We start from the raw sequence: 13,606 nt of genomic DNA on the forward strand, positions 1-13,606 counted from the left end.
GAGTTGCTTCTTGAGGATGACCACAGGACATCAGGTGGGCATTAATTTCATAATCATTCTTCGTCATAGACGTTTCATACATCCCGAAAATGCAATACATTGATTTTCATTTTATTTTGGTTCCAAGGCGGATTCTTTGCCAGAGAAAAGTAACCGCTTCTGGGCCACAGCACCCCCTGTCATAGTGGACTACACAAGTGCCCGTAAATGATGCCGCTTTGAGGCCGTTTCAGGAGGTTGTGGAAAGGCAGCGATTTTAGCCCAGTAGCTGTTGTGGAAAGGCAGCGATTTTAGCCCAGTAGCTGTTGGGCTTCTTCCGGATGCATCCACGTCACCAAAGAACATACGTCATTAAATGGTGTTATGGCGATGCTCCAGAACTGTCAACATTTGACTGTCGCGTTCTTTTGCTTGCGATCTAGCAATGCCATGCAGACGGGGTTGGATCCAGAAGCGCAGGGGGCATGTCAGCTTTCTCCTTGAGACACTCATGAAGTTTTGGTGTCATGAAGGGACACCAAAATATCATGGGAAAGGAGTACCAGACCCTTCATTTCAGGGCACCATGTGCGATATTTTCAAGCGGAATTTGTGCGCCTTTCAACTAGACGAAATCCATGATCGACTCACTCTTCGCCGCTCGGTGAAGTGGCGCCAAAAACCTGCATTTCGAGAAGTCATAACCTTTGCTTTCTAGACACACTCATTTCCAGGAGGCACCATAAGGGGATCGAGATGTTCATGTCCAAGACAACAAACTCTAGCGGGTACAGCCATGTCCGTACCTCCCCATTACGACCCTGGCTGTATGTCTTGCGACAGGAAATTGCATAGCGCCAAAAATCTACGACCTTCAGTGTTTTCCGCTTGTGCATGTTAGTGCTTTTGCGTTGAGTCATTTCCTGTATGTTTCGACTCCCCGCAGCGTCCACCCTCTCTGCTAGGATGAGAGGTAGGCGTCGCCACCAAGCCTCAGTAGCGTCGTAAAGCCCCAATGACGCACAACCATTCACTGTTAAGTTGACGACCTACAAACGGCACCTTTCTGCTCGTCTCGTTGTACGTAAGCTGGTGATCGCTAGTCAGTCGAGTTTTGCCTGGCGCTGAGGGCATTTGACGGCAAACTTTAACTCGTTTCCCCATATCTTCTCTGAAATATTACTGAACAGATCCGTCAGTTCTGGAAAAATATGAGCCTGTGCCATATATATATATATATATATATATATATATATATATATATATATATATATACCTATCTGCCCATATCGAGCCCTCCACCATACGCAGAGGACGATGGTACCCGATTAGACAATAGGGATCGGAAATACAGAAGCCAAAATACGGGGAACTTTCGTGAGAAGGGAGGCACCAGGTCTCAGGGCACCTAGTTCCAGTTCCACGGTAAAGCGTGGCCACTCCATCAACAAAATCCTGGATCCGCTCCTATTGGCGCGCCTAAAAACTGTAGAGCGTTGTCTGTGGCTTTCACCTGTGGCTGTGGGGCATCCATGGCTTAAATAGTGACTTGCGCAGCACGAGGCCGATTGCGAAGACGCGCTTCTGTTTTACATTCATTCACAGTTGTCTAAAATGCGGTGTTTGCGCTTCATTTCACCAGCACCGTATAAAAACTGTATAAGCCAATAGTTCAGTAAATTAATTTTATCATATATTGGGAACAAATACAAAAGTAAACTTGGATTTCAAATGCATTTTCATCTTGCCAAATTTTACAATTCTTATTTCAAAGTACTGATAAGTATACGGCGCCAGGATGCACGTAGTGGATCATCTGTCCAATGTTGTGGGGTGAAGCCCAACATTGCAGCGGCCAAGCGCAACATTGCCCGGGATAGCTCGACATTGTGAGCCAACCCCCCCCCCTCTTTTCCCTCCCTCTAAAGAGATACAAAGTTCCACGCCAATATATAATCAATGATTTATTTGACAGCGGTCTGCCGGCACAGGCGGCCTCCCTTTGACTGCACGCCACCCAGTAGTAGAGTGTGACTGCCATATTGCGTCTGACCGCTGCACTGCCTGCGCTCACGTGCGGCGGGGGGCGGAAGGTAGCGTTCACGATCATCCCACCGCCTCACGCACCGCAGCTCGCGCGTAGTGCGGTGCCCCCCCCCCCCCCCCCCCGACGTTTCGCCTCTCTCTCCACAGGTGGCGCCAGCTGACGGCGCGGGGACGGCCAGTGGTTGGTCTTGCTGGATACCCGTGGCGCGGCCAGGAATTTTCGATAGATGCGACATCGCAAATAGCTAAAAGGTCATTGCCAATACGATAATGATTTGAGGGGTGCATTCTGCCGTGTCTAGCATCACGTGTTTTTAAACATGCAAGACAGGTTTAATTTAATGTTTAATTTCCTTGCGCTAGTTTGGAAGGAATGCAGGGTTAAAGAAAGAGCTGGCAGGTGATAACCAGGAGTGTGGTTTCCTTTTCAACTGGGGAGGAGGAGCTTCAGCCCCTGCCTTGGGCCCCGCCCCCTCCCCCCCCCCCAACTTTGAAAAGAAAATGTGTCAATCCGGCATAAAGCCGTTTGTTGGCTATTTTGAGATGGGTTGAGTCATTTTTCATTGTTCAGTCTCCCCTCCCCCCCCCCCCACACACAACTCAATTTGAACTACTCTGACGATGATGACAACCTACACATGACTGCTTTTACCCCGCCCGGCTCGCCCATGGAAAGGCCAGATGACCAGCTTGCGTCCAATTTCTCCGTTTTGACTGCACCGCAGGCCTCACACGCGTGACAGTAACCCCGCACTGTCACCAGGTGTGATGGACGTGTCACCGAGGCACATCTGGGCTTTAAGCCCGCAGGCTATATTCAATTGGTAACCAGCTCGATCAGGTACGCCGTTGACCGAGGATCAGAGTTGGATCAGATCAGATACAACTGATCGGATCAGAGTTGGGCATAGTGGCGTCGGCCGTCAGCGAGCCACGGCTGCCTGGCCAGATTACCAGTGACGTCAGTGGACACTCGATCGAAGCCTCGCGGGGTTGTTCGGAACGTGTGGGATCTAAATCGCCTACGTGAAGCGGATGCTTAAACGGTAATGGGAACGGACCCGAAATTCCTCGCTTAATCTCTCATTTCGGTGCATTTTCAGAAGTCGTTTCTGTGCGCGCAGCCAAAACTTTGACCATGCCTGCTCATCATGCATGAGACGTGTATGCCTGAGGTCCCTTTTCGATCATCTCGATGGGGGGGGGGGGGATCCACCCAGGAAGCCGCGGTGTGTCGGGATGCCGGGAAAATTTTGTTAGACCTCGAAGGTCTTGCACAGGGTCGCGTTGGAGTCGGTGGCTTAGATCTGCATACAGACAGCATTAAGCCGGTATTGAACAGGGCTTAGGACCGCAGGGGTGTGCCGAGAATACTGTGCGATGTCTGGGACTAAATTCAAGGACAGGCGTCGTGATCTGAGGATTTAATTCGCTGTTCTGAGACAATCATTTCAAGCCGGTCGGTCTAATGCGAGCATTTGGTGAAGCAATCTAGTCATCGAGACGCCGAACCAGTGTAACCCGATGTCAACAGCACTATCACCATGCCTCACTAAACCTGATACTTGGTTAATAGAAATGAAAATGATCAATTAAAGCTGAAGCTGATTAACATTCCCCTGAGCTAGCCAGCAGCCACTCCTCCATCCACAAACATTCATCCTGAGTTGTGCAAGCGATTTGTGGGGACTAAACTCCAGATCACGGAGTGATAACATGCAAGCCTGCACAGACGTGGTGCGACAGTGCAACTGCAACAATGCAACAAGCAAAAACAGTGCACTAACAGGATCCGCGCTGTAAGTTATTTATAGCCTGCCATACCGGACGGACGTTAATTAGATCTTCTAACGAGAGATCCTCTAAAGCCTTAATGGGCCGAATAGATCCCCGCCTTCAATCCGTGCGGATAACTGCGAAAGGGGGGGGGGGGGGGTTAGAAACGGAGAGGTGTTTAAGGCTCGCAAGAATCACGGCTTTTGATGAGCTGAAAACCACTCGGTCAACGTCATAAATAAGCCTGAAAAAGTTCTAGTGCGCCTTTAATTCGGGAGCAATTGTGTTTCTTTTTTGTATTGCGAATGCTATGTCTGCACAGCACATTACTACATCCATCACACATGACTGTGATAAATGTGACACGCGAATGTGTCATATTTCACTTTCGCACCAGCATTATTTCCCTACCTTGAAGGGCACAGCTGCAGGCTACACGCCTGGAAGGCGGCTGAACATGTGATTTGGTGCAGTCATGTACTCAGTATGTCGTAGTGATTCATATATAAAGATGCAAGATGTCAAAAATGTTGGCCGAATGCGCTGCCAACATTTGTGGATCTGTCGTTATCACAGTGCATGGCTACTCTGGCACGTAACTACTAATTGACCATGCCCCATGCTTTGGACCAGGACACTTGCAGTTTCCTGTTCAGTTGGGGGGGGAGGGTTCAACCCCCCCCCCAAACTTGGGATAAGCCCCCATCCGAACTGTGGGAAGAAAGCGCGCAAGCCTGTGGAGAAACCTGCTTTTAGCATACTTTTAGCGGCAGGTCGGTCCATTTCTCACTGTTCAGCCCCCTCCCGCTCTTATTTCGCGAAAGTACAACTCTGTCTTGGACCAAGTAAGTCATCGATGAGGTTAACGACGTGTTCAACACGTGTAACGAAACATCAGTTCTCTTCACGGAAAACGGATCGTTTTTAAGAAAGAAGCTGTCAGCTTGATTCATTGAAAGCAAGACTTCCTCTCATATCCGCTGAAAACTAGCCCAAAGTGCCACATAAACGCTTATGAAACGAGGATAGCTTATGCATTTATCCATTAATTTTGGCTAAGGCCCACACATCTGTCTGCAGGGGACTTTGCCTTCATGTTTTTTTTTGGAAAATAAGCAAACTGCCGTCAGTGAAGAAATTTCGTTTTACAGTGATGACTTCCGCTCAGAGTTTGGGAGTTTTGTTTGGGAGCAGCTCTTACAATGTTTCCAAAAGACGTCTCGAGAAGTGATACGCACCGCCCCACAGTACAGGGGCGCGACCAAGGTCTGCTGAAGGTAGGGGTCGGTGAGAATGCATCGCGCTGATTTAATTTTCTGACACTAGCCACGCATGGCGAAAGCAGCAAAAACGAGCCTAAGGGGGGGGGGGGGCGAAACTCCCCCCTTGTCTGCACCCCTGATACATTATGCATTCAACGCAAATGACAGTTGAACTTACAATAAGGTAACACGTTTAAAGATTTTTAGCACGTTTAAGATATTAAACAAAATGCATTCTCGAACGAATTTCCGGTAAGGATCTCAATTGCGTGAAGAACCTGTGATTGAGGCCCGTGACCAGCCTCGTTCAAAAAGACATTTTATGGAACATCGAAAGTATTCTCATTGCTACTGTAACGTCATTCGTAACGAGTCGAGTGCTTATTGTGTTCATTTCATTCACCAGGCATCGCAACATTTCAGACTTGCATTGTTTCTTATTCGAAGTCACCTTCTGTGAAAGCCAATACGGAGTGAACCTTGGTGGGTCGATATTATTTTTTATCCCAAAAGTCCGATGCCTGAGTTCAAATAAACCGAAAGCGGAAAATCCCCTGTCGCCATATCTTTTTGGATACCACAGCGAAATCTTCGTCAAATGTTAAAGTGGTAATGAATTGCCAATACCACTTGGAATTACCGATATTCGTGGTTTGATGTTTTTGTATCAGGCCCACACTGGTCCACTTAGTTTGGTATTCAGTCCGCTTGGGATCGGCTTTTTTCAGAATGCCTCGATTCGGTCCGAACCCTTTCTCCTTATGGCAGGTGTTTTCTCGCTGTCATTCGCATTACTCCGCTTGCATGCTCCCGTCCAATGTTACATGCTAATCGCATGCGATTTGAAAATATGTGGGGTTTTAGTCTTTGTTGTCTTGCGGTGGAATGCCTCAGCCCGTGCCATGGTCACTCAGTTATATTTATCTCCTTTATCCGATTGCTTCGCATTGCCCAGATTTGAGAGCTGGCCTGTTTTCGCGCTCACATTAAATAAATAGATAGTATATTTACACCACTGCATTGAATGCAAAGTAGTGTTAGCTGAGATGCGTCAGACAACACATCATTTATGAAACTCGGGCCTTGGCCAGCAGTTCTGTTGAGCCAGTGATAAGCTTGCGCACTCTCGCACAATGCAGCTTGGTTTAGATTCCTATCAGAGTGCGTCCCAGACCTACATCAACATCCCCACACTAGGCTGCCTACGCTGTATGACATTAGATTGCTTAGAACATCCCTCCACTAGATTGCCTAGACAGCGTTGCCTATGTGGCATGATTTGTGCAGTTACCTTGAACAACCACGGCATGCGAATGACTCCAAGCTTGGTGTTGCGGAGAAACGCTAGTATTTCCACCTATGCGGTGTCCAGGCCATTTCGGCAATACGTTTCCTGTATTCATCGTTCCCAACGACGAAAGCTTATCGCACGCTTGGGCGAAAATGGCCGTGCCATCCTGATGCCAGGCGTGGTTCCACTCTTAGGCTCACCATAATGCAATGGTGGAGTTTACTTGCTCGCTCTCACTCAACTCACTTCGTCAAATTATGAGTCAGCTGTTTGAAGGAAATGGTCCAAGTTTGACGAAAAGCACCTTGAGTGTGATTTCAAAGTGCTTTCCTTACCCATCGTCCTCAGTTAAACGCCCTGAAACAGCCCAACTTACGCTTTGTTTGACAATGGTGGCACATGTATACGGTGGGTGCCACAATTTGCCTCGTAAACATGCATGTTAGCATCGGCATATTACGCAATGCTTATAGGTCGCTTGTCTTTTGCGTGCAGATGGGAGGAAATAATAGCGCGCCCTTTAGGGCTCATTATGCAGTGGCATTCTGGCTGCGCGATCATATGCGTTCCATCGCCAAATACTGCTCGCTTTAGGACTTTGGTGCGTGCATTTCAGACGGGATTTTCCAACATCGCCCCGCCCGATTACCGGCGCTCCTGCGAGTTGAGCAGCTTTGGACGAAGCCCGCAAGGTTTGCGGTTCAATCGAGCGCCTGTGGCAAACCCGTGATTTCAACGTCATATTTGGTCTGGCCGCCGAGGCCCCACTTCAATCCTCAGCGCGACCAAAGCTGCAAGTATGTCGATGTGCTTACGTTGCCGTGGTTTTGAAGCCGGTCTATTGTGAAACGGTGTCCCTTCCGCGTCGCTAGCATTCCCGGTTTCCAAGTAATGGGCTCCGTTTCGACACCTTGGTGGTTTTGAATAGTTAAACGTCGACACTGCTTTCATGCTATGCACATAAAGAGAGTTGAATGCTTTGTTTTAAACGGGGGTGGCGTGCCAGCAACGCTATGATGGCACAGTGCCATCTAGACTCACCTTCAATACAGCTTCTTAGCAAACTGATACGATGAGATGGAGCAACTTGGTAGCCCAGTCCATTGTGAAACGGTGTCCCTCACGTGTCACTAACACTCCGAGTTCCCAAGTAATCGGCTCCGTTTCGACACAGTTTTGGTGATTGGCAAGCGTTGAGCGTGAGCGCCTCTTGTTAGATTGACCCCGACGCGTTACGAACAACGCTGGCGTCACTGTACACAAAAGCACAAAATTTGCCTGCACATGCTAAGATGGTTATTCTTTGAAGCGTGCTTTTGCACCACCCGAGCGTTGGTCCGGCTACCGCCCCGAAACGCCTAAAGTCGAGATTAAGTTCTTTTTGAAGGCCTGACAAAATCAAGCAACAGCGGGTGGTTCGAGCCAAAGGGGTACCGGGACGGATTTCCGCGTCTTGGTATCATATGCCAGAAGACAACGCCCAAAGATGGAAAAAGAGTGTAATGACAAATCATGGAAAGCCCTAATCAGTCTTCGGCAATTCATCACCTAATCAGGTGGTTCAGCCACATCAGCTTCCGGTGCACTGTCTGCGGTTTTCATCGATGGTTTCACGCGTGTCATTGGCTCATCACCTGTGCTGCGAGACTACAAGTGCTCGACGAACCGAGTAGATATTTCTCATGTTATCCCCCTGAGCCGAACTATCCGGCGCTTCTCTATCAGCCATTTCCATCTTATCACTGAACCGGCCGTCACGAAACCGACTGTCAGCCTTCAGTCACGTTGCTAAAACGTAGGAGTAACGGTGAAAGCAGCGTGGGGTTCATGCATATAAATATAATGAACAATGGTATAAAATGTGACTTGTTGCACAGAAGGTCAAGTGGCTAGGCTTGAAGCTAAACTTTCCTGTCATAGCAGTCCGTTGCAATACCGTTCCCAAATCCGAAATCAGAGCTGACCACAAATAGCAAGCAAATCTTGAGGCTACAGGCTCACTGTCAGAGTAGATACCTGGCGAGGAAAATAAGACATACCGGGAAACACTGGAGGTCGTTCAGGCGCGATAGCAAGTGCGTATGGAGATGACGAGGCGTGATTACAACTGTTGGCACCAGGTGAGCTAAGGCTACTTGGGCCAAAACATATAGCTCGGTGGGAAAGTGAGAGCTAACCCTTTGACGTTGGGTCGGTTGGATTGCTCTCAGAGCGTGCCGCTCGTTGGTTCGGTGCACATGGGTGAAGTCGCCTGAAGAGGATCCTCACTCCTGGAGCTCGCGTGGTTCGAGGAGAGGAGATAAGAATCATGATAAGATCAAGCCCCAACATAACGTTGTGTGCGGCGCAATTAGCCCTAACATAACATTACGTGCGGCGCCACTAGCCCTACCATACCGTCATGTGCGGCGCCACTAGCCCTAACATAACGTTATGTGCGGCGCCACTAGCCCTAACATACCGTCATGTGCGGCGCCACTAGCCCTAACATAACGTTATGTGCGGCGCCACTAGCCCTAACATACCGTCATGTGCGGCGCCACTAGCCCTAACATAACGTTATGTGCGGCGTCACTAGCCCTAACATAACGTTATGTGCGGCGTCACTAGCCCTAACGTTCAATGCCCGTCATTTCACCATGGATTCCTCACCTCGCGATACTGGACCATCTATCACTAACTAGTGATTGCTGGTAAGTAAAGGCGCACGGTGTGTCACTACAGCTGACTCAGGCGCAGGTTGCATATCCGTCTGCTTGTCTCCATCCAAACGTTGAGATGCTAACGTGGCAGCGCATCACAAAGACCATATGCGCATGCGCCCCCAATGGTTGGGCAACATTACAGCTCTTCAGCACTGGGGGCATGAGGCACTGACATTGAACCTATTATCAGCCTCGTCTGACCCTGAGGAATGGGACAAAGTCATGTGGCATTTGTTGCTGTTGGCATTGTTGTGGTGTGCTTGAGAATTTCTTAAGTGCAGCTAAGAACATAAAATCGACATGGATTTCGCAGAAAACAGGTAAGGTTTTCATTATAGGTACTTCAATGCGATAACAAAGCGCTGCACAGCTTGACCAAGGGCGCCAGGTTACCAGCAACGCGGATGCACACGAAAAATGTACATGTACATATACATATATATATATATATATATATATATATATATATATATAGATGGATAGATAGATAGATAGATAGATAGATAGATAGGTAGATACATACATACATACATACAAGCATACACGTATACACATATTACAAAACCCTACAGGTGGCCAGCTTTGGTGCCAGTCAGGCAAGATTTTCAATTCCCTATGTAAACAAGGCTATTGTGTCACTGGAGCTTTATGCCGCACTCAACAGCTGAGACTTCGAGACGTCGCCAGGCGCTCACGCTAGCAGGGAGGCGGGCGCCGAGGGGGAATCAAACCCCCGCTCCTCTGGTTTCCCAGGCACGGACCGCTAGAAATTCAAGGGCGATAAGTAAATTGTTGTGAAGGTACGATCTTCAGTACCGCAGTATTTACAAATGCGCGTATGCCAAAAACAAACACGCTAAAACCTTTCAGCAGTGAAAAAGCAATGCTCAAAAATCAACCATTGGCATTTGAACGGGATGCTGGTAGTCACATGCGGCAAATGAAGTAAAAGTGAACAAGTTCTCAGCCCTGCAAAAGCAAGGAGTATGAAAATCATCGGGGCGAAAAATCGTGTGGAGCAGATTTTTAAAATCAACCAGCAAAATGACCCTTTAAATGGTCCGTTGAAGTGATACAAATATTTTCTAAATTACACAGGCGTCAAGGATATACAAAAATGAGTGATGCTTGCATTGTAACTTTCATGAAAAAGCGCCTCAGGTACATCAATGAACCCTGAACGTCCTCGGCACGCCAGATACCACTTATGCGCATCACCAGCTGCTGCATCGGTGAACGTCATACTGCTCGATCGCTTCCGTCGCACGGAATCAATATTTTGTGGCTCCGCGCACATATATTTTGTGCTTCAATATCTTTTGTGCTTCAATATCGGAATCAATATTTTGTGCTTCCGTGGCACGGAATCAATATTTTTTGCCTCCGCGCGCCCGTTGCTCAACTCAAACGCTCATGATTTCAGACCCCTTTAATGCGGGCATGCACTTCGGCTTAATAGAATGCAATATAAGGTGGCTATTTTATCAATATCCCCTCAGTGTAACTGGCGATCATTACGCGATGCATGACGCAATGTAACATAGTACAACAGCTAACCATTGCTCCGGTCCCATCAATGTGAGCATGTGCAAAGCCATGATTCCGACGCCGTTGCGCCGTAGCCGAAGTCGTCGGCCCAGGGCAATGGAAGCTCTCCTCAGTTGAACGGTCGATTGCTATTTTTGGTTCCCAGTTAACCCTCCCCCTCCCCCTCCCCCTCCCCTCCCCCGGCCTCCGCACCCGTAAACCGGTCGGCCGAACGTGGGCTCATTTATATTTTACGCAGCGTGTCTCCACCACTCGCTTTGCACGCACACCTTGCAGCGTGTGCACAGTCGGCCCACTTTTATGGATGGATGAGTGAAACCCAAATGAAGGGACCTCTGCAGCCTGGTGCTGTCAGCCAATGGGCTGCACGCCAGCCATGTCGAGGGCACATGTCCACACGCCATGTCCAGCCAACGGCACATGTCCACACGCCATGCCCAGCCGGTGGCACACGCCCACGCACCATGTCCAGCTGTGGACACATGTCCACACACCATGTCCAGCAGCCGGAAGGCGCCCGGCCGGTCGAACAATGCGAGTGAGGTACGCCGGCATCAAGTCAGCCCGCTCGCGGGTCGATACTCTCGCGCGTGCACGGTGGGCACCTGGCAATTGAGGCGTGCAGAGCCGTGGGCAACTTGCAGAAAGCACGTGGCCACCCTCAATCGTTGAGCCAGGATTTCCGCGCGCCTTCAAACGGTGCCTGACCTGCGAGAAACGCGGCGGGGCGCGCGCCCCGCCCCCTCCAGCTCCCGCGCCCTGGGTGTCAGGCGCCTCCTCAGCTGTCATGCGGGGGCCGGCGGCGCGCAGGCGCGCCTGCAATGTGACGTCACACGCCTGCCAAGGTCGGCCGGCGGCGCGTCGCCAGCGAGGGCGGCAGTGCAGCGTTTCACCGAGCCCGGGTGTCGGCAGTGGGGTGCGGTACGGGGCCTCCGCGGCGCGCCGTGTGGGGAGTGGGGCGCGTGTTGTGACTGCGACAGCGACCCGCGCGGCGGGACAGCGGCGGCGTGTCCGCCTGAGACGCGCAGGATGCACGCGGCCCGTGAGTACTTTCACCCCCTACCGGCCAGACGGGCGGGTGGCGGCAGCCTCTGTGTGGGAGCTGGCTGAGCTCAGCCGCGGCGGTCGGACAGATTAGGAGCGTGGAGAGGACGACGCGCCAGCGGAGCGGGCAGGTGTGATGCGGGCGTGCAGGGCAGTGTGACGCGGGCGTGCAGGGCAGTGTAACGGCGAGCTGCCGTGACACTCTGTCACAGCTCTGTGGAGAGCTCTGTCCTGCGCTCCACGTGTCACGCCAGCGTGACACCGCCGCACCTCCAGCGCAGGTCGGGCCCCGCCCGCCCTACATCCACACCCCGCAGCATTAGCAGGCTGCTACTCGAGCGCGCACTAACCGCTGGCGAACTGCCACAACGGAGCGGCCACGTGATCCCGTACGAATGCAAACAGACGCCGCGGTGCCACTTTCACAGCGCCGCGCTCGGGAGCATGACTGCCGGATTGGCTGTGGACACGACCGAGGCAGTTATCCAGTACATCGCACGATAATAACTCGAGTCCTGCGGACACGGGGCCGGTTGAGGCAGTTATCCAGTACATCGCACGATAACAACTCGAGTCCTGCGGACACGGGGCCGGTCGTGGAGACCACCGCGCTGGCCTGGCACACGAAGCTGAGTGGTGACCAGTGGATCGCGGTCGACAGCGCTTAAAGCGGCCTGTATTCCGTCGTTTTCTGCGGACACAGACCGGGTCGCAGAGCCGTGCGTTGCGGAGTACGACGGTCAGCGCCTAGCGCAGTCCATCAGGCAGCGCCAGCGGCTGGTACATGTAGGACACACCCGGGATTTTGAAGATCAAGCGGGAAGACTTCGTCACAGTTGCAGTTCGCTGACCTCCGCAGTACAAACGTTGGACCTTTTTGCAGACACTCGTGTAGCGAGCTCACTGATTTCGCAAGGCATTCAAAGCTGAGGGTTCCGCCACGTGGCAGCCGATCTCGAACGGCGGCCCAGCCGCGGCCTACTCTCACCCTGCCCTGGCCTGTGATTGGTTCCTTCTGCAGCTCGGCGTTCGATGCAAAAATCTGGCGTGACTGTCGATAAAAATCGAGTAATGACCACGCCGAGTGTAGGTACCGAACGGCGTGCGAGTTTCCGCGTGGCCTCAGCGGCAGTGTAAGCGCTCCGCCCCGCGGACCCGCAAGCTCGAGGTTATTGAGCTCCAGACTACATCATGTGAACGACTGGGAACGCACCACACGTGTGCAGCGGCGCATGGCTGATGCGGTGGCTGTAAGCTTCGTCACCGCGTAGCCAAGGTTTAAGCTACGTCAACTAAGTTAGGCTGGTGGATTTGGCAGGCGATGAGGCCCACATTTCAAAAGCTACTTACACTCACTTTCCTGATTGACGTGCTTTACCGTATGATCACATCAGGTACGTACAACCCAGGCTTGGCAAGCACTTACCATCCGCCGCGACTGGATGGTCAACTGGCGGTAACCACCACATGCGCAGCCGGATGTCCTCAAACAAAAGGGGAGCATCGACCGCAAGGTGGAGTCTGACCCTTCAAAAGGAGTGAGCGGGGCATCGACAGCCACGGACCGATTGGCGTGAAGCGCCACCTGGCCTAATGGTCTAAACATGGTCTAAGCCTGATCCAGGCCTAGTCTAAACTTGGTCACCTTCTGCGGTCTAATTACCGCTGCACGGTCGCGCCATGTTCTGTGCATATTCGATACGTGGACTAGGGTCTGATCCACCGGTCCACAGGCGTATGTGGACCGGTCCACCGAAACCGGTCCATATACGTGGCAGGTGGACCAGAGTCCTGCGCGGCCGAGACGTGGACTGATGACCGGGGGTCTATGGGCGTCGTTAAGTGACCGACGACCCAGTTCTTGTGGCGGCGACTGTTGAGCTAATGACCTGCGGGGCCATCAAACGGCGATCAAACTGATCGAATGGCGACAGGTGACCAATTGATCGCGTCGT

At 51.3% G+C, this 13,606-nt stretch overlaps 1 protein-coding gene across 1 annotated transcript in view; it reads left to right on the top strand.

The window, feature by feature from the left end:
- Positions 1-11,537: 11,537 nt before the first annotated feature.
- The window catches only part of LOC119113860 (vitamin D3 receptor), a 117,506-nt gene continuing 115,437 nt past the window's right edge, over positions 11,538-13,606 (top strand). The window contains exon 1 of the mRNA XM_037238091.1: positions 11,538-11,649. Coding sequence (XP_037093986.1) covers positions 11,637-11,649 — 13 coding nt within the window. The 5' untranslated portion in view covers positions 11,538-11,636. The remainder of the gene's footprint in view (positions 11,650-13,606) is intronic.

The sequence above is a fragment of the Pollicipes pollicipes genome, unplaced genomic scaffold (assembly GCF_011947565.3).
Source record: "Pollicipes pollicipes isolate AB1234 unplaced genomic scaffold, Ppol_2.1 Scaffold_7262;HRSCAF=8765_pilon_pilon_pilon, whole genome shotgun sequence".
Taxonomy (NCBI): domain Eukaryota; kingdom Metazoa; phylum Arthropoda; class Thecostraca; order Pollicipedomorpha; family Pollicipedidae; genus Pollicipes; species Pollicipes pollicipes.